The sequence below is a fragment of the Thalassophryne amazonica genome, chromosome 10 (assembly GCF_902500255.1).
Source record: "Thalassophryne amazonica chromosome 10, fThaAma1.1, whole genome shotgun sequence".
Classification (NCBI taxonomy): domain Eukaryota; kingdom Metazoa; phylum Chordata; class Actinopteri; order Batrachoidiformes; family Batrachoididae; genus Thalassophryne; species Thalassophryne amazonica.
This window is the reverse complement of record NC_047112.1, coordinates 31284825-31306310: the sequence shown is the minus strand read 5'-3', so window position 1 is coordinate 31306310 and position 21486 is coordinate 31284825. Positions and strand designations below refer to the sequence as shown.

Here is a 21486-nt window from a genome sequence, read left to right as displayed (position 1 = left end):
CATATTAGAATTGTGAAGGCTCAGGTTTCTGCCAAAGAAGCGTCTACTGAACAACAAACAGGGCTTTTCAGTTTTGTGCAAACCAAATAAAACATCTGAGTGAGATGAATGTGCTGTGCAGCGTCAAACACTGAACTGGACCAAAAGTTGACTCCCATTTGAAGAGCAACTTACATCCTCATGCATGGCGGGCCTTGTACTGACAGCAGCCTTTAAATGTGAAATTCGGAATTTGACTTGGATGCACATTCCTGAACAGTCCAGCAGGTGCCAGTGTTCTGCAGGTGTCATACAAACGACAATGAAATTCAAGCATAGCAGTGCCTAAATTACCATCATCCACTAACCATCCAGCAGATCATGGACAAGTCTGTGGGATATTACATCAGAAAAAGGGTTGCATTTTGAATTGTTTTGGTGCATCAATGTTAACCATGGTGTAATCACAATCGACATCATGTGCTCTTTTTATGTGGTGAGTTACAAGATGATGGCAATTATTGTTTTTAGGATATTGCTTACATCAGTGTTTCCTAATCCTGGCCCTCAACAACATACTGCACATAGTCCTTTTGTCCTTGAGCTAATGAGAGCAGATCAGCTCAGTCAGGTGCGTTCACTTAAAGGTATACCACCACTAAGCTTTTTAAGATTTAAGGCATAAAAAGAATTTTCTTTGGCACCACTATAATTTTATTTATTATCCTTTAAATAGCGGATCTGTAATATGACTGCCAATATGATCAAAATTTGTGTCGTCTAGAAAAAAAATAATAAAACGTTCCCCTGAAGGGGAAAATTTCAAAATAACAGACAGCCTTGAACTACTTATGGTACCGAGCCATACAGTCTATGATAGCGAGGGATGCTGGGAAGCACACGGTGACAACCAATCAGAGTCAAAGAGAATAGATGTCACTCTGATGGACTTTAGTCAATAGCCACAAGCGGTGATGTGGAAGCACTGCTGCCATCTTGAACCGCTGATAAGGTTGGCATTCATGACAGTGTAATTTAATATACTTTTTTGTCTTGGTGGATCATTATTTGGGTTTATTTTCATCATGAGTGGAATAGTGAAGACACGATGGATAGCCGTGGTGAATGCTGGGACCGTTGCAATTAATGAAATAATTACAGAAAAGACTTTCAGCTCTTAAAATAATTGATTTATTTTCTTCTTGTTGGCAGCTGAGAAACGCATCCGGAGGAAACACAGAGGAACTTCTTTAAAAACACTGCGGTTATTCACACGCAACTCCACGAAAAGGAGATAAAGTACTTCCAGACATCTTATGTGGATAAGTTTTTGTCAACCTGTGATTTTTAACTCGGAGAGAAACAAACTTCATTTACTCTGTGTGCTGTCAACGGGTCAGATTAAAAAACATTTACTCTGTGTGCTGCGTCTCCTTCAAATGTAATTTTTTTTTTTTGTTCATTTAAAGAAAATTAAATACAGGATCTAACAGCGATTCTTGTTGTGTGGGCCGCTGAAGAGGCGGTACTGCTGGCCCACCACCAGAGGGCGCCCTGCCTGAAGTGCGAGCTTCAGGCACGAGAGGGCGCCGGAGCAACCGGGAGTGACAGCCGTCACTCATCAACAAGCACCAGCTGTCACTCATCATCATCAACCACATCTCCATAAAAGCCGGGCAGCATCTTCACCTCACTGCCGAGAAATCATCTACCGATCAGGTAAACACTCAGCCATGGCTTTGTGTCATACAACTTTCTGAACATTTGCAGGCATACCTGTTTGACTGGTCAGCAGCTAGAAGCTGGGAGGAGACGACGTCTTCACTCCTCGGATAAGTAGTCCTTCAGGCGCTGCACGTTTTTGTTCCTGTGTGACTGTGATTGAGAGGTGGAGGTGTTTCCCACCCTTTCTGACTGTTTGCTGGGTGTTCACGCACCCACTTTCACCTGTCTGTTCTTCCTGCCAGCAGTACCCGATCTGACAGCCGGAGGCAGTGGCCACCTGGGGACCCAGCGCTTGGTGGCTCCGGGGTGCTTCAGATCCGGTGGCAGTGGAAAGCGTGTGAGATCAGGCTCTTTTCTGGACGGGCGTCTTCTATCCTCGAGCCTGCCCACACGTCACCGTGACTTGTTGACTGTTGATCTCAATTGTGTTGTCTGTTGCTCTGTTGTGCACATTCACAACATTAAATTGTTATATTTTGGCTTATTCCATTGTCCGTTCATTTGCGCCCCCTTTTGTGGATCCATGTCCCTACACTTTCACAACAGGATTTCTCGGCCAGCGTCATGGATCCTGAGGGGTGTCAACCATCGACTGAACCGCCAATGGAAACACAGGGTGCACAGGCGTCGGCAGGAGGCGTGTTGAGTGAGCTGCAGCACATCTTAACCGCCTTCACTGCTCGGTGGGACTTAGTAACCAAGCAGAACGTTATACTCAATCGGAGGATGGAGGCTCTCACCGCCCAGGTGGAATCGCGCACTCAGGGCGCTGCAGCAGCACCTCCTCCAGCTGACCGAGCACTAGATACAGACATTCCAGTGGTGATTCAACGAACCCCCCCCCCCCCCCCCGAAGCATACATAAGCCCTCCGGAACCATACGGAGGTTGTGTCGAGACGTGCGCGGACTTCTTAATGCACAACGTCCCGTCATGTACGCGTCAGATGCCAGCCGGGTGGCTTATGTCATTAATTTGCTTCGAGGAGAGGCACGCGCCTGGGCTACGGCGCTCTGGGAGCAAAATTCACAGCTCCTAACGACATATACTGGGTTTGTGAGGGAGTTTAAACAGGTGTTTGATCAACCCAATAGAGGCGAGACCGCTTCGACCGTGCTGCTGTCAATGAGACAGGGACGTCGGAGTGCAGCCGAGTATGCAGTCGACTTCCGCATCGCGGCTGCGAGGTCCAGCTGGAATAACGTTGCACTCCGCGCCGCCTTAGTAAACGGACTGTCTCCGGTCCTGAAGGAGCACCTGCTGGCTAAGGATGAGCCGCGGGATTTTGACGGGCTTGTCGACCTGGTCATACGGTTAGACAACCAGTTAGAAGAACACCGTCGGGAGCGGGGCGAAGGGCGTGGCCGGGCGCAAGCCGTCCCTCTTCCTTCCGGGTCCGAAAGGGTGCCGCCGTCCCCACGCTCCACAGTCGGAGAGCTCCGTGGAGCAACAGCTCCCCCTGCTGACGAAGCTATGGACACGAGCAGGGCTAAAGTAAAATCACATGACAGACAATGGAGGCTGGCTCGCGGAGAATGTTTTTTCTGTGGCTCTAATGAGCACATACAAAGAAACTGCCCCAAGCGGTTAAACTTCAACGCCCGCCCTTAGAGACTGGGTTAAGGGTGGGCCATAACATCCACGCGGGGAGAGCCCGTAGATCTGCACGCATCCCAGTGACGATCCTTTGTGGGGATCTTACCCTTCACGCTCCAGCACTGGTGGACACGGGGTCTGAAGGGAATCTGCTGGACAGCAGATGGGCCAGGGAGGTAGGGCTTCCTCTAGTGGCTCTACCTTCCCCACTGAAGGTACGGGCACTAGATGGCACCCTTCTCCCATTAATCACACACCAGACACCACCTGTGACTTTGGTGGTGTCTGGAAATCACAGGGAGGAGATTGTGTTCTATGTAACACCTTCTACCTCCCGAGTGATTTTGGGATTTCCATGGATGTTAAAGCACAATCCCCGGATTGATTGGCCGTCTGGGGTAGTGACGCAGTGGAGCAACACCTGCCACCGGGAATGTTTAGGATCCTCGGTTCCACCCGGTGTGACAGCTAATGAGGAGGTTAAAGTCCCCCCCAATCTGTCGGCGGTGCCTGAGGAGTACCACGATCTTGCTGACGTCTTCAGCAAAGATCTGGCACTCACTCTTCCCCCGCACCGTCCGTATGATTGTGACATTGATTTGATCCCATGTGCTGAGTACCCGTCCAGCAGGTTGTACAACCTCTCTCGTCCTGAGCGCGAATCAATGGAGACCTACATCCAGGACTCCTTAGCTGCCGGGTTGATCCGGAACTCCACCTCCCCGATGGGTGCAGGTTTCTTTTTCGTGGACAAAAAGGACGGCGGACTCCATCCATGCATAGACTACTAAGGGCTGAACGAAGTCACGGTTCGCAATCGATACCCGCTGCCTCTGCTAGATTCTGTGTTCACGCCCTTGCATGGAGCCCAAATCTTCACCAAAGTAGATCTTAGGAATGCGTATCACCTGGTTCGGATCCAGAAGGGAGACGACGGGAAGACTGCATTTAACACCCCGTTAGGTCACTTTGAGTACCTGGTCATGCCGTTCGGCCTCACCAATGCGCCCGCGACGTTCCAGGCATTGGTTAATGATGTCTTGCAGGATTGCCTGCACCGGTTCGTCTTCATATATCTGGATGACATCCTCATCTTCTCCCCGGATCCTGAGACTCATGTGCAGCATGTACGTCAGGTCCTGCAGCGGTTGTTGGAGAACCGGCTGTTTGTGAAGGGCAAGAAGTGCGAGTTCCACCGTACTTCTTTGTCCTTCCTGGGGTTCATCATCTCCTCCAACTCCGTCGCACCCGATCCGGCCAAGGTAGCGGCGGTGAGAGATTGGACCCAACCGACAAGCCGTAGGAAGCTGCAACAGTTCCTCAGCTTTGCTAATTTCTACAGGAGGTTTAATAAGGGCTATAGCCAGGTAGTTAGCCCCCTGACGGCCCTGACCTCCACTAAAGTCCCCTTCACCTGGTCGGATCGGTGCAAAGCCGCGTTTAAGGAGTTGAAACGTCGGTTCTCGTTTGCACCCGTTCTGGTGCAGCCCGATCCCAATCGCCAGTTTGTTGTCGAAGTGGATGCCTCTGACTCAGGGATAGGAGCTGTGTTGTCCCAGAGTGGAGAGTCCGATAAGGTTCTCCATCCTTGTGTTTTCCCGTAGGTTGACCCCGGCAGAGCGGAACTACAATGTCGGCAATCGGGAACTCCTAGAGGTGAAAGAGGCTCTTGAGGAGTGGAGACACCTGTTGGAGGGAGCTACGGTGCCCTTCACGGTTTCACGGACCATCGGAACCTGGAGTACATCCGGACCGCGAAGCGTCTGAACCCCAGGCAAGCCCGCTGGTCACTGTTCTTCGGGCGTTTTGACTTCCGGATCACCTACCACCCCGGGACCAAAAATCAGCGATCTGACACCCTGTCCCGGGTCCACGAAGAGGAAGTCAAGGTCGAGCTGTCAGATCCACCGGAACCCATCATCCCCGAGTCCACTATCGTGGCAGCCCTCACCTAGGACGTGGAGAAGACCGTCCGGGAGGCCCTGGCAAAGAACCCGGACCCAGGGACTGGCCCAAAGAACAGACTTTACGTCCCACCAGAAGCCAGAGCTGCAGTCCTGGACTTCTGTCACAGGTCCAAGCTCTCCTGTCATCCTGGGGTGCGAAGAACCATGGCAGTGGTCCAGCAGCGCTTCTGGTGGGCGTCTATGGAAGCCGACGTCCGGGAGTACGTCCAGGCCTGCACCACCTGCACCAGGGGAAAGGCAGACCACCAACGGGCACAGGGACTCCTCCAGCCGTTACCTGTACCCCACCGCCCCTGGTCCCACATCAGCCTGGACTTCGTCACGGGCCTCCCGCTGTCCCAGGGCATGACCACCATCCTCACGATAGTGGACCGGTTCTCCAAGGCGGCCCACTTCGTGGCCCTCCCGAAGCTCCCGACAGCCCAGGAGACTGCAGACCTCCTGGTCCACCACATCGTATGTCTGTATGGGATTCCATCCAATGCCGTCTCTGACCGTGGTCCCCAGTTCTCCTCGCAAGTCTAGAGGAGTTTCTGTAGGGAACTGGGGGCCACCGTGAGCCTCTTGTCTGGGTACCATCCCCAGACTAACGGACAGGTAGAGCGGGCCAACCAGGAATTGGAACAGGCCCTCTGCTGCGTGACCTCAGCACACCCGACGGCCTGGAGCAACCATCTGGCCTGGATCGAGTACGCACACAACAGCCAGGTTTCATCTGCCACCGGCCTCTCCCCGTTTGAAGTATGTTTGGGGTACCAGACCCCATTGTTTCCGCTTGTGGAGGGAGAGGTCGGGGTGCCCTCGGTCCAGGCCCATCTGAGGAGGTGCCGTCGGGTGTGGCGCGCTGCCCGCTCTGCCCTGCTCAAAGCCCGGACGAGGGCCAAGGCCCATGCAGACCGCCGGCGTTCCCTGGCCCCTGTATACCAGCCCGGGCAGGAGGTTTGGCTGTCAACAAAGGACATCCCATTACAAGTGGAATCCCAGAAACTGAAAGACCATTACATTGGCCCATTCTCAATCCTCAAGGTCCTCAGCCCGGCCGCAATGATGCTGAAGCTGCCAGCTTCACTGCGGATTCACCCAGTTTTCCACGTATCCCGGATCAAGCCTTACCACACCTCTTCCCTCTGCACTCCCGGACCGGCGCCACCTCCTGTCTGGATCATCGATGGGGAGCCGGCCTGGACAGTGCGTAGGCTCCTGGACGTCCGTCGACGGGGCCGGGGTTTCCAGTATCTGGTGGACTGGGAGGGTTATGGACCCGAAGAACGCTCCTGGGTGAAGAGGAGCTTCATCCTGGACCCGGCCCTCCTGGCCGACTTCTACACCCGTCACCCGGACAAGCCTGGTCGGGCGCCAGGAGGGGGGGGTCCTGTTGTGTGGGCCGCTGTGCTGGCCCACCACCAGAGGGCGCCCTGCCTGAAGTGCGGGCTTCAGGCACGAGAGGGCGCCGGAGCAACCGGGAGTGACAGCCGTCACTCATCAACAAGCACCAGCTGTCACTCATCATCATCAACCACGTCTCCATAAAAGCCGGGCAGCATCTTCACCTCACTGCCGAGAAATCGTCTACCGATCAGGTAAACACTCAGCCGTGGTTTTGTGTCATACAACTTTCTGAACATCTGCAGGCGTACCTGTTTGACTGGTCAGCAGCTGGAAGCTGGGAGGAGACGACGTCTTCGCTCCTCGGATAAGTAGTCCTTCAGGCGCTGCACGTTTTTGTTCCTGTGTGACTGTGATTGAGAGGTGGAGGTGTTTCCCACCCTTTCTGACTGTTTGCTGGGTGTTCACGCACCCACCATCACCTGTCTGTTCTTCCTGCCAGCAGTACCCGATCTGACAGCCGGAGGCAGTGGCCACCTGGGGACCCAGCGCTTGACTCGTGACTCTGGGGTGCTTCAGATCCGGTGGCAGTGGAAAGCGTGTGGGATCCGGCTCTTTTCTGGACGGGCGTCTTCTATCCTCGAGCCTGCCCACACGTCACCGTGACTTGTTGACTGTTGATCTCAATTGTGTTGTCTGTTGCGCACATTCACAACATTAAATTGTTATATTTTGGCTTATTCCATTGTCTGTTCATTTGCGCCCCCTGTTGTGGGTCCGTGTCCCTACACTTTCACAACAATTCTTCCTGTATTTTGTTTGGGATTTGTTTATAATGGAAATAGAGACATTTAAAAGCATCTACAAATATGAACCACAGTTTAGAAAACTTGCACTCTAATGACCAACACAAAGCAACACCAATGCAAAGTAAAGATAAAAGTAAAAATATTCCACAGGTGGGAATTGAACCCATGACTTTCTCACTGTGAGGCAGCAGTGCTAACCACTAAGCCACTGTGCTGCCTAATTTTGAAACATGTTTCATAAATAAACCGATGTTATAACACTTGGATTTCAGCAGAAACTAAATTTTGTCAGATTATTTAAATCTGAAAGGCTGTATACCTTTAATGAAGAGTTGTGCGAGCAATACAACATCCTAAAGCATATAGTGATCAACAAAGTACTGGTGATTGATTGGTATGAATTACTTGTAAATGGAGTCACTTAGAAGTCATATGATAAAGTCATACAAAGTTAAAAATGCCATTACAGAGAGATGTAGTATGTTGTACATTTATGTCGTGAGATTAGAGCACACAGGGTATGCATCAGCCCTCTGATATTGTATCTCTCGAATAACAACTAATGAAGCAGATTTTTGGGAAGTTGCAGAGTATTACACATGTTGTGATGGTCACTTTTACACTATAGTTGGGAAAACCAATCTGCTTGAACCACATGTACATATTTGCTGCTAGATGCAGTACAGAAGAGGAAGACAAAGGCAGCGCCCAGCTCAAGTGTCATGACTGGTTTTCAACCAACACATGAATTCTCTGATATTATTCCATTCTTCCCACTTCCAGGCAAGAAACAAATATGTAATGCCTTTGGCACAGCTTAGGTAAAACTAAATGGATGATTTCTGTGTGTTTCTTGATGTGGAACTGAAGCTGGATCAGGAACAGCATCCAGCATAAAGCTTGTAGCAAATCCCACTTTGGATCTGTACTGAATCCACTGTGATGACACTAAATAACCGAGGCAGTGGAATAACAACATGATTTTCTTTGTTGGAAATAAATTCAATTCATTCAAGTAAGTTCATAGGAAATGACACACTGACAAGTATCAAACAAATATCTTGTTTTCAGAGTTTAATACAATTTTCACATCACCTTTTATTATTTATTAGATTTTAAAACAAAGAACACAAATGTTCTGTCCTAACATTCTGCTACAACTATATATACTCAGAATGTAAAGAATGAGCATAGCATATCTACTGTTCAACTAATGGTGACTTAATGGTGCATTTACACATAGGCAAGACACGTTACGAATGTCATATTTGTGTCATTCTTGGCACATTGCTGATATTCTTAACGTGACATAACGCATTTGAATAGGTTTCTAGGTTAATAATGCATGTTAGTGCGTGATATTCGTGATTTTCGTGGAGCATGTTTTTGGCTGTCAAAAAAATCTTCCACGAATGTCACTCACCACCCTCATTTTGTCTCATGTTGTGGAGGTCGCAACTGAGCGTGTTGATCCGTCTTGATGACTGGTGATCCTTAATAGAGTGTGACAGTGTTCTTCTCTGACGTGCGCAGAATTAAACCCTGCTGCACCACATTCAGTTTCATTGCTGCAGTATGCTGAAGAAGGACCGTGACACGAAGTCGGCTAAAAGCCTTGTTTTAATGCTCCTCAGCATGCTCCTGCAGGTGTTCCACGTACTGCTGCTCCTGATGTTTGGGAAAACGAGTGAGACGAGAGTCGCGTGGAGCAACACATCTGGCTCTCTCACTCTCTTCCTCCTTTCTGCGCCACTCCATGGCACAGAGCCTAACTAAGCATGCAATCACAGTTCTTCTGCTTCTGCTGCTTCTTCTGCTGGATTTTGAGGCGCAAACGGGATCTGAATTGTTCAGCAATTGACGGTTGGATGAATATGGGTGTGTGTGGAGACAATTCTCCTCATTCACAATGTGAATGTCACTTAATGATGCGCTGTTACGCCCGATAGCGCGCAACAATGCGGAACATTATTCTTGACCATGCATAATGGTTCCTGGTAATTCTCCAGCAACACGTGCCATTAATCATAACGTGTGGTAACAGGTTGCAGCAGTTCCTGAGGACACCTGACGCCTCTGCCCCGAATCATCACATTCGTGATCAGCGGCCAAGAATGTATACTTCGTAGCATTCGTGACAGAAGAAAACAGAAGTTATATTATGTTAGAAATAATGTGACAATCAGTCCTAAAATCATTTGGGGATGGTTTGTCATAGGTAACTAGGAATATATTCTAGAAGACATACCTTACTGAATTTTCATGTAGTGGGCTGTCAATCACATGAAAAATGTAATTGTTAGAACATGTAAACTAGATAGATAACAAGGTATGGCCACCATAATGACCATAATGTGTTCCGTATTTGATCTCTGATGGGTACTGGCTGGCAACCAATATCCATCAGAGATCAAATACAGCTGATCAACTCCCACATCTCCAGAAAGATGTTCACACTTCATCACGTATGAGTTCAAGTGTCACAACAACTTGATTTGATAGCAATTATGGGCATGTACAGTACCACTGCCCACCACTCTATCCAGATCATTTTACACACACTGGTAACTAGGAGTGAGGGGATGTCACCTCTTTTTTTAATATCTAATAAATATTGCATGATTGCTTGGAGAATTCATATTTTTCCACAGTTGTATGTGACTATATCAGCACACAAAACTCCTTGCTCCTGCTAATTGTGTGAGCAGTCTGCTGATGTACAGTAAATCTAGACCTCACGATACCCAAGGAAACAAATAACACCTAAAAACTCCAACTTATTGTTTTGGTCTGTGGCGGTTCAAAGCTCAGCTGGCTCAGCGGCACATTGCAGCTGCCACCAGGAGTTAATGGATATCACACTGTGCTCCTCCTGGAGAAGGAGCTTCACAGATGTGGTGAGGGAAGCAATGCAAATGGTTGGTGTGATGGAAGAAGATGTGGAGGACAGGGTGAGATGAGATGGATGATCTGCTGTGGAGACCCCTAATGGAAGCAGCTGAAAGAAGAAGAAGAAGAAGAAGAATACAGTGTGCTCTTACCGTGATCTGAGTTGAGCCTGCGCCTCCTCAAAGTCGTTTCGCAGGAAGAGATCCAGGGCAGCCATGCAGTCCTCCAGAGACTTTGACAGGTCTGACTGTGAGCACCTGGACACCCAAAACAAAAACAAAATGTGGGCAAGAAGGAAGAAAAAGTGCTGAACATGTTTTCTAAGTGACAGACCAGGCTGAGGTCAGAACTGTGAGATCTTGATGAATTGCTTTGACCAAAATAGTAAATGTGACATACAACCTTGTTCAAAATATCTACTGTCAGCACCCACTAGACTTTCACAGAGACTGAAAATGCACAAGTTCTGACTTTGTCATAAAAACCCAGTGGAACCACATCACGAGGCTCTAACTACAACTGTTTGCTCTCATTTTTCACATCAGCCACAGTAAAGTTGTTCTCATTTGCAGCTACAAACATAGTCACCAAACTTTGACAATCAACACAGAAAACAACTTCAACAACATGACACACACACATGCATATTTGTTTAAGGAAGAGCTTTGTTGTTAATGTAACTGCTACTTGCAAAAAAGCAGCAATCATTAGCATGCACACCTCTGCCAAAAGCTAAAACAATCTTTATTACAATTTTGGTCAAAGGATATCTCCAGAATCTGTACTGAGATCTTCATTATCACTCAAATTTCACTAAGTTTCACAAAAAAATAATTACTTTCCAACTAATCCAGCTGTCAGAAACAGGCAGACAGACCAATGAAGGAGATGATCAACAACACAGAGCCATGTATGAGTATCGTACGAGAGTCTGCGGTCGCAGCGCTGGATGTCTAACGTGAATGTTCCTTCATCGTGAGCGAGCCGGCATTTTCTAATCGGGCAAAATATTTACGAATGTGAAATGTTTTCGTGTGCATTTTCAGTGTGCAAGTAAATAGGCAAGTGAACACACAGAAAAAAAGTTTGCAAAATATGTGTTAAAATACCATTCTTACGTGGATATCGAGCCAGTAAAATTAAATTATATTAAATTATGTAAGGAACGCATGAAACTTACCCTGAGACACACACATTCCGAAATATTAGTGTTGAAAGTTTACACGGATCTGATCTTTTCCAGTTTCAATCAATTCCTTTTTGAATGATCATTCCTGAGTCACAATTTATTCCAGGCACTGCCAGGCAATATCAAGGTACAGAAGTTGAAGTTGAACATGTCATAATCAAAACAAGTTAATGTTGAAAGTTTACACAGATCTGATATGTTCCAGCTTCCAAATTCTGCAGACATAACAAGGCACAATATCCTGATACACACAATCCAGACTGGGCCCACACGTCGCATTAATTAATTCCAGATGGTAAATCCATTTTTTGTATTGTACTGAATTAATTCAGCTTTGAGTAAAATTCAATTCCAGGTGGTTTCTAAATCCGTCTCCTAAATACATGCTATACAACTTCATATTCATGCATTGCACAGGCATGATGTTCTGCAACATACACCAGTTGATCACCCAAAAGTCATGGAAAAGAAACAAGAACAACCGAAACTACTTAGTTATGGAAGGAAATGTTGGCTCCCTTCTTCCTCCGGTTGTGGCATTGCCAACTTGCACAGCTTTCCGGCATTTTCCAGCTGTTTCTTGACAAGAGCTATGAGTGTCGGTGCACACTAGCCACCGAGTTGCCCGATGTGAAATTGGCGACCACGCCTATTGTCGGCACGTGTCTCAGTGCGATTACAGACTCTAGTGCTCATATAGGGGAAACCGGGGCACAGTGGATCAGAAATGTTGTTTTGTGACAGCATAAACACATTATGCATAAGTTTAGATCATTCTATTGTGGATTTAATACAGCAAGTTATTGTTTATAAGGCTGTGTTATTTATTTTGCCCCAAGTGTAATTTACAGGTGTTTAAAATCAATTTAAAAATTTTTGATCCAGTGTGCCCTGGACACTAATTCACAGGGCACAGTGAATCAACTTAGAATATAATGAAAAAACACATGATTATAAAGATTTCTTCAACATTATTAAATATATGCTGATGCATATACAAACTAGAATCCAGCAAACCAGCTATGTAATGTGTGAGTGTCTTATATAGTGATAGAAGTCCTTTAGAAACTATTATAAATACAACTGTCATAATTTCTGTTCATACATGAAAGCAGTTGTTTATATACACAAATTATTTAAATAATTCATGGAAAAAATAAATGTATAAGCTTCAACAAGTAATATTTGTCATCCACTTGATACTGGGGCTTAATAAATCACTTTCTAGACTGATTCACTGTGCCCCGGCTGCATGTGACACACGAGTCATGTTATCAAATAGCTGATAGTCTGGAGAAGACATAACACATGCTCATCAGTTGGATGGGACAGTCTTCTAACTAATAATTTTTTGGGCCACCTTTCCTTTGTTGTGAGACATAAATACAAAGACACTGACATCCACGAAATTTACTGTTGATAGGAAAAAACTGACTTCACTTGCCACTTCGTTTTACCCTTAATGTATCCAAAAACAACACTAATTTATAAGGGGGATGTCTTTATCCATAACAAATATGGCATAACTGCTGTAAATATATATGTAATTTTGCAGATATGGCTTCTGATTCACCGTGCCCCAGTTTCCCCTACGGCTCTGTGATCAATAATGACCAACACAGCTGCTCACATTCATAATAATGGCAGCTCATTTCAGCTTCTATTGTCCTGAATGTACAAGCTTGATGTGATTTATAGTTTCCATTAAATATGCAGAACAGATATTGAATTTTCAAGGTCATATTGATCATTTTGATGTTTGAGTCCAAAATATAGTAGAACCACATCATATTCTACATTACTGGCAGCAGTGATGGCTGCAGAAAATGTTAATTGAGGCTGAGGGGGTAGTGTGTCAGCACACTGAAATGTCTCAATAGCATAAAGAAATTTTAGGGCATGTAAGTTAATATAAAAGTAAAGGCACTATGTCATAGTATATAATAAATTGAAAACTCTATATCTTTGGGTCACCTCGTGTTTATCACTTTAAGATTCTCACATGAGATGAAGTAAGAAATCAGTAATTGGCATATCAAATTCCAATTTGCATAGATTTTCAGTCATTCAAGAGCAGGAAAAAGTATCTAAATAATTAAACCAAGGGAGCCAGAACGCAATGTTGGATCTCCGCAATTTAGGGCTGCAGGGAATTGAAAATAACTGCCAATGCAATTTTTTTTGCCCATGGCGACATAAATTGCAATACTGTATATGAATATCTTGCAGGCTTTTTCAGGATACTCTCAAAACACCTGAAAATGTTGTAGCAGTACATATGCCAGGCATATATGTGACACTGTAACCCTTCCACTGTGTATGTTTTTGTGGAAATTCCACAAAAAATAAGAGTGCTCTGAGAGCACAATAGCCCCCCGCTGGCAAATGCTGCTTTGGAACAAGTGGTTACTACATTCTGATAACATTTCAAGGTATCTGATAGTTGATTTCAGAATGCAGACACTACCTCATGAAACTGACAGTGTCTAGGTTTGTTAATCAAGGGCCATAACTGCCAAAATCTGTCATTCTTGATCAATATTACAATATGTGTATTACCAACCTCTAAAAAGGAGCAGCCTTATGTGACAAGCAGGTTTCCGAGGTCCTCAGACCAAGGATGTACCAAGGTCTAGGCTGAAGACTGAAGGAGACTGTGCATTTGAGGTTGTGGCTCCCAAACTGTGGAATGCACTGCCACTGCACCTATGTTCTGTGGACTCTGTTGGAACCTTTAAGAAGAAGCTCAAGACCCACTTGTACAGGCTTGCTGTTAACTAGTTTTATGTTACCTCTGTTTTTAATTTCTGTGTATCACAAATTACTGTAAAGATTTTATCTTGAAAGGTGCTATACAAATAAACTTTACTTACTTACTAGGATCATAACTCAGGAATTGATGAAGGACTTGGAGCCATCAGACAGAAATGTGACATTGTCCACCTTTAAGGGAACATTGAGTCGCAATGCCCAAAAAGGATGTCAAATACAATTGAAAAACAAGAAGGGGCACTGAGAGAGTGCAACACCCATGCAACATCCATCGAGTTAATTCAGGTCTGAAAGCATGTGCTAAAGCCCCACGTGCTGGATGGCAATCAACTATATCTAGGACAGCCAGGTGAAATGTGGGCAACCCTTTGGCCTTGTTCCAGCTGTTGGTGTCCTCAACACTGAGGCACCTGTGTGCTGGATCATGCACAGAAAATCATGCCACATGACCATAATATTATAGTTGATGTTTGCTCACAATGACTGAGCCAATCAGGTGCTAATGGACACCTGAATCACCGAATCAGCTGGTTGCAGAGCAGCGAGAGATAGAAATGTGTAGGTTAGGTGGTACCTGAGGACTGGGGTAAGACGCACTGCAATGGGCTATGCCCAATCATCTCCTGATCTCAAGGGCTAGAGGCTCAAACTGCCAAAATAAGTGAATGTCTTTGCAAGTTCAACATTTTTAGTGCAAGTCATTGATCTAGGACTACCACAAACCAGACACTCAGCTTCTTAAATGCTGCAACCAGGGTATCCAATAAGTCCACAGAGATCATAGTATAGGTCTACATGTGACCAATCAATCAGCCTCCATATAAGGACTGTGTCAAAAGCCACGCTGCTTCCTGTAAGCCTGGTCCTGTCAGGTCTCAGAAGCTCAGCAGGGTAGGTCCTGGTTAGTACTTGGACGTCTTAGGAAGACTGTGTGTGCTTCTTCAGGTAAAACTGAAGTTGTGTCAGGAAGTGCATCCAGCATAAAACTTGTGCCAAATCACAATGTGGATCTATTGTGGTGACCTTGAACAAAAGTGGGGGCAGCCAAAAGATGAGCAACAATAGAGGTACTGGTTTAAAAATTTGATCTTGACCTGTGACCTTGAATTTTAACTGATTTTTCAACCACTAAAACCGCTAAACATCTTTGAAAAATAAAAAGCAGATTAATTCTTCAAACGTCTACACCACTGTGGTGATAATAGGGGATAAAATGTCAGGCTTCAGTCTTATGAGCACATACTCACAGACACATGGTGCAGCTCCACCTAATGACATGCGGGTGACTGCTGCACTCATCATGTGAACAGAAACAGGCTGTGCACTTCCTTATAACAAGACAGGCAGCTGCTGCTACACAAAACTACACATCTCTGATCAATGTGTAAAAATGCATTTATTGTGGTTAACAGTAATGATGTTAGTGTGACATAAAGAAAAGCATTTCTGACTCTTTTTATGCAGTTCAGTCGATGTTAACTGCAGCTTTCAGCAATATGGAGTTTAAAAAAGCCTATGTCAATAAACATTTTTATAACATCCAAAAGACATATATTGTGATGTCACACAGCCTTGTATGGAATGTTATTAAATCTGCTTCAAACTGGTTCAGAAATGTGAAGATGGAACCCAAAACAGGAAACACAGATTCTGCTCGGAATGAACCGAGTGTGAGAAAAAAAAATACTGGTTTGGTCCCTAATTCTTTCGTCTGATCTAATCCAATCCAACACTTGTTTTATTGTGCCATTTTTGTTCGTAAAAGTACAGGACTGACCAGAGTTACTTCTAATTCAAGCAACTACGTAACAGCAGAATGTGAAGCCACCAGATGAAGTACGATGCAAATAATGTTAAAGGAACCGTCAACATCAAGTTTGACGTCGGATGTATAAATGAATATTTACCCATTAGCTCTGTGCTATGTACGTAATGTCGTTTTCTCATCTGATAAAAAGAACACACACACAGGAGGTATGTGTGACTGTAACATAATGGCTTTGATAGGAATCAGACACTCTGATGGCATACATCTGTGTTTCTCATTGTCCTATTCAGCATGCAGCTTATATGGGACCAAAACAAATCAACAAATAAACCAACAGCAATCGAATCAGCACATACTTTGCAATGAAAATTTCATTTTATAATGGGATATTTTCATTGCTGTGAGTCATCTTATTTTGAGTCTGAACAGTATGCGTATGCACACTCTTCTAAAGTGACAACTATGCACCAAGTAATGCAAGGCTGCACAGCTGCACGGCTGTCACTGGACCACTTGATTGTTTCCTCCTACATTTTTGGTATCTTATTACAGTTTTTTTTTTTTCCAAATCTTGATTAATTACAACAGATCTACATAAAATTCTGATCAGATAGGAGACCAGTACACTCACTTGCCACTTCATTAGGTACAATTTGCTAGCACCACAATGGAACCCCTTTTGCTTTCAGAACTTCCTTCATTCTATGGCCTGACACAAAGCAGCGCACAGCCCAGTGCATGTATCATTGCTAGTTTCCACCTGACACAGTTGTTATTTTTATGTCCAGCGCCCATGTCCTCTATATCCCGATACCACTTGCGCTCATGTGAGTGTGTTGTTCTAAAAATGAGGTACGTTTGGTGCAAAACTGGTCCACTGATATCATCTGTCACCCAGAAATATCTGCACCTTAGCCAATGAAAAACAACTCTAAAGTCTAGCGTTGTACATTGTAAAGAGCAGAACACTCATAAGTGGGTTCACAACAAACGTACAGCTGCAACGATATGTGCAGTCAGCTTGCCCTCAGTCAGTCACAATGCAGCTGGTGTAATAGCATTATTGCTACTTTGGAGTGGGAGAGCACATTCTTGAGAAAGAACTGTCTTTTCCTCTCACTCTATCTATCTCACCTCTTATACCATAGTTGCCATGTTTTTGCTATAAAAACAACTGATTTTTTTTTCACACTGTATGACTTCCTTAAAGCCACAGTGTGTAGAAGTTAGTGTCATCTAGTGGTGAGGTTGCAGATTGCATTATGCCATCACCAGTCACGACTTTGTTTCCTTACACATTTTACCTCCTTTGGCAAGATTTTTAGTCATAATGCAAAATGCAAAAGTCGGAGTAAGCACAGTATGTTCCTTTTGGGCTACCGTATCAACATGGCAGTACCGCCAAATCATTGTGCTTTGTGCCTTTGCTTCCAGCTCTTTACCTTGCTTTGTTCTTGACCCATTTTTGCCTTGCTGTGTTTTTTGACTACCTACTCATTTTTGGACCATGCCCAAGCCTAATGTTTCTGATACTGTTGCTGACTCTGGACTGCTTTACCGTGTACTGTTTTTTTTTGTTGTTTTTTTACCTATTTACCCAGTAAAAACTGCTTACGGCCCTTTCTCATCTCCAGTCGTGATAGAAACACACCTAAATCCTGCATACTGTGGCTTTAAATAATTACTTTATTCATGTGCATTGTATGTGCTGATCACAACAAGTCCTTGAACAACACAACATGCTGACAGAATTGTCTGCCATGATGAATGTGGATCAACTCAGCATTTCCTTCTTGGTGAAAACAAAGTCATCTGTCTGTAAAACAAAACAAAACGGAACAAGTGAACACAGGAAAGAGGTCTCAGCGAGTGAGGGAAGATTAGCAGATGTGCTCGCAGTCCACGACATTGTCCTTTAAAAGTAAGAGACAAGAGACATTTGTCAGAAAACAGAAAAGGAATGAAGAGCAACACAATGCAGAGTGTGCGAGAATCTGGACAAGCACTGTTCATAATAAGTAACTCAATTTAAAGTTAACAAGTCTGAAATTCTCCAGTTGATATCTCAAGACAGCAAGTTACACAGTGATCGTTATCAGCCAGGCAAATACACACAACCACTGTGAATACACACACACACACACACACACACACACACACACACACACACACACACACACACACACACACACACACACACACACTCCTGTGTTCAAACCAGTATGTGATTACACACATGCACACCCTTCCAAGAGTGACGAAGCATTAATTTATTGATTCCGGTTCACATGGCTTCCACCACGGGCTTTCAGGTTATTGGAAGATGTTAGGAGGCCTCTAAACACACAAAAGACTCAGATGGAGTGAGCGAGTCTGACTGCATGCCTGAATGTCACAGCCAGAGAACACCCACATGCACTTCCCCAAACACGCTGAAGCCAACAGAAAAGAGCATCCTGCACATGAAATGATACTGAGTGTCTTACCCGTTTGATAGATTCTCTTCTTCTCCTGACATTTTCATCTGGCAAAGTGTGCGTGTGAAAAACAGAGACAGAGAGGACAAAAAAGACGACTACTGCAGGAGTGACTGTGTGCCTCAGGCCTTTCCAGCAGTGCCGCGTAATGGACTGTGTCTCTTTCTCAAGTGGCAGCAACAGCAAACGAGGAGAGATGGCAAGAAAAAGAGAGCGAATGAGAGAGGGAGGGGTGAAGGAGAGGAGGGAGAGCAACAGCAGCCCCTAATGAGATTAAGATGACTGTCCACATGGGGAGTGAAGTCCTATTTTATTTGTGTGGAATAGAGAGTGCACACACACACACACACACACACACACACACACACACACACACACACACACACACACACACACACACACGCCCACATACATGCCCTCAGGCGCCACACTGCAACCTCACCACTGATTGGGTAAAGTAGCACCAGGGGAGGGGCTGAAACCAGTGCTTTATACCGGATATCTGATATATAAAAAAATAAAAAATAAGGATCAGGTAGCTGCAATATGAGTGAGGTGAGGAATGGGCAGACGTAGTATAGAGTGTCTGGTGTGCTGGTCAGGTGTTCTGCTGCTGCACAGGCTGAACGCTATGGCGAGCAACGAGCACAGAAACACAACACAGATCCAGCACAGTGGTTCACATGAAAGTGAAATCATGACAGATGGTATTTTTTTTGTTGACAATTATGACATTATCATTCATGTCATTTGAATACAATGGCGTCTCTCTAGACTCACTGCTTTTTTTGAGATATCCTGGAAAATCCCTTTTTTTTTCTCCAAAAGTTAATCATCAGGAGACAATGAATATTCACACGAAGTTTGGTGAAAATCTGCTCACCCCTCTGTAAGATTTTTTTTTTTTAAACACAGAAATGACAATATCTGGACTGGAGCGATTGCCGGGGCCTGTTTCAGAAAGGAGGTTAAACAAACTCTGAGTCTGTCTCTGAACTCTGAGTTGATTAATCCCAAAATGGGAAACTCTGAGCTTTCAGTTACAGAACAGCTGATCTGAGTTAGTTTAAATCAACTCAGAGCAGGTTCACTTTGAGTTTTGCACAAACACCATCACCATTAAAAAGGTAGCATTGAAGAAGGCTGGGATTCACCATGGAAACTGTTTTAAAAAAATGTTTTTAACACCACTGGAATAAGAAATGGAGCATACAGCAAGTATGAGCGTATTTTGAGGAGGGAAAAGCAACAATTCCTGCTTAAGTGAAGTAGCTCATCCCATACTTTCCTATCCTCCTTAGTCATGTTCTCCAATTCTTCCTGGGGGATTCTGAGACTTTCTCAGGGTAGCTGGGAAGTATAATTCCTCCAGTGTGTTCTGGGTTTCCCCCGGGGCCTCCTCCCAGTTGGACATGCCTGTAAGACCTCCCTAAGGAGATGACCAGGGGGCATCCTCACCAAATGCCTGAACCACCACAGCTGGCTCCTTTCAATGTGAAGAAGCAGTGCCTCGACTCCAAGTCCCTCCCGGACAGTTGAGTTTTTCACCCTGTCATCAAGTGTAAGCCCAGATACTGAACGGATGAATCTCATTTCCACTGCTTGCATTTGTGACCTTGTTCTTTCAGTCACTACCCAAACTTCATGACCACAGGTGAGGATGGAAGCATAAATATTCAATTTCAATTTATGTAGTTTACATAGTGCCAAATCACAACAAAGCTGCCTGAAGGCGCTTCACACAAGTAAGGTCAAACCTTACCAAATCCCAGAGCAAGTAAACTAGTAATTCGAGAGTCTCGCCTTCAGGCTCAGCTCTTTCTTAACTACGACGGTCCAGTACAGCATCCACAGAACCTCAATCCGACGATCAATCTCACGTTTCTGCTGCAGTGTGTGCAAACTTGGTCAAGAACTACAGGAAACGTCTGACCTGTGTAATTACAAACAAAGGTTTCTGTACCAAATATTAAGGTCTGTTTTTCTATTGTATCAAATAATTATTTTATACACTAAAATGCAAATTAATTATTTAAAAATCATACAATGTGACTTTCTGAATTTTTTTTAGATTCTGTCTCTCACAGTTGAAGTGTCTTGTTCTTTGTCTTTCGGCTGTTCCCGTTGGGATCGCCACAGCAGATCAATTGTTTCCATCTCGCCCTGTCCTCTGTATCTTCCTCTGTCACACCAACCACCTGCATGTCCTCCCTCAGCACATCCATAAACCTCCTCTTTGGCTTCCCTCTTCTCCTCCTGCCTGGTGGCTCCATCCTCAGCATCCTTCTCCCTATATTCCCTGGGTCCATCCTCTGCACATGTCCAAACCATCTCAATCTCGCCTCTCTGACTTTGTCTCCAAACCGTCCCACCTGAGCTGTCCCTCTGATATGTTCATTCCTAATCTTGTCCATTCTTGTCACTCCCAAAGAGAATCTCAACATCTTCAGCTCTGCCACCTCCAGCTCTGCCTCCTGTCTTTTTGTTAGTGCCACCGTCTCTAAGCTCTACAACATAGCTGGTCTCACTACTGTCTTGTAAACTTTCCCCTTCACTCTTGCTGATATTCTTCGGTCACAAATCACTCCTGCCACCTTTCTCCACCCACTCCACCCTGCCTGCACTCTCTTCTTCACCTCTCTACCACACTCTCCATTACTTTGAACAGTTGACCCCAAATATTTAAACTCATCTACTTTCACCACTTCTCCTCCTTGTAACTGCACTATTCCACTGGGCTCCCTCTCATTCACACACATGTACTCAGTCTTGCTTCTACTCACTTTAATTCCCCTTATCTCCAAAGCATATCTCCACAGTCTCCAGACTAGACTCTACTTGCTCTATACTCTCACTACAGATCACAATGTCATCTGCAAACATCATAGTCCATGGGGACTCCTGTCTGATCTCATCCGTCAACCTGTCCATCACCACTGCAAACAATAAAGGTCTCAGAGCTGATCCTTGGTGTAATCCCACCTCCGCCT

General features: G+C 45.1%; 1 protein-coding gene and 1 long non-coding RNA gene across 3 annotated transcripts in view; one reads left to right on the top strand and one right to left on the bottom strand.

Annotated features, from left to right (window-relative positions):
* Positions 1–21486, bottom strand: part of ttc39a (tetratricopeptide repeat domain 39A) — a 116145-nt gene that overhangs the window by 60760 nt on the left and 33899 nt on the right. Inside the window, exons 1-2 of one of the 2 annotated variants that reach the window (XM_034179709.1) lie at positions 18506–18820; positions 10443–10547 (exon numbers count right to left, since the gene is read on the bottom strand). In XM_034179709.1, the coding sequence (XP_034035600.1) occupies positions 10443–10547; positions 18506–18543 (143 nt within the window). In that variant the 5' untranslated portion in view covers positions 18544–18820. Of the gene's footprint in view, positions 1–10442; positions 10548–18505; positions 18821–21486 lie in introns of those variants that run through there. The other variant, XM_034179708.1, reaches the window with a different exon arrangement.
* On the top strand, positions 9047–20055 carry LOC117518556. Its single transcript, XR_004563021.1, has 3 exons — positions 9047–9057; positions 11195–11200; positions 19847–20055. It is a non-coding gene; the product is annotated as an uncharacterized LOC117518556 (long non-coding RNA).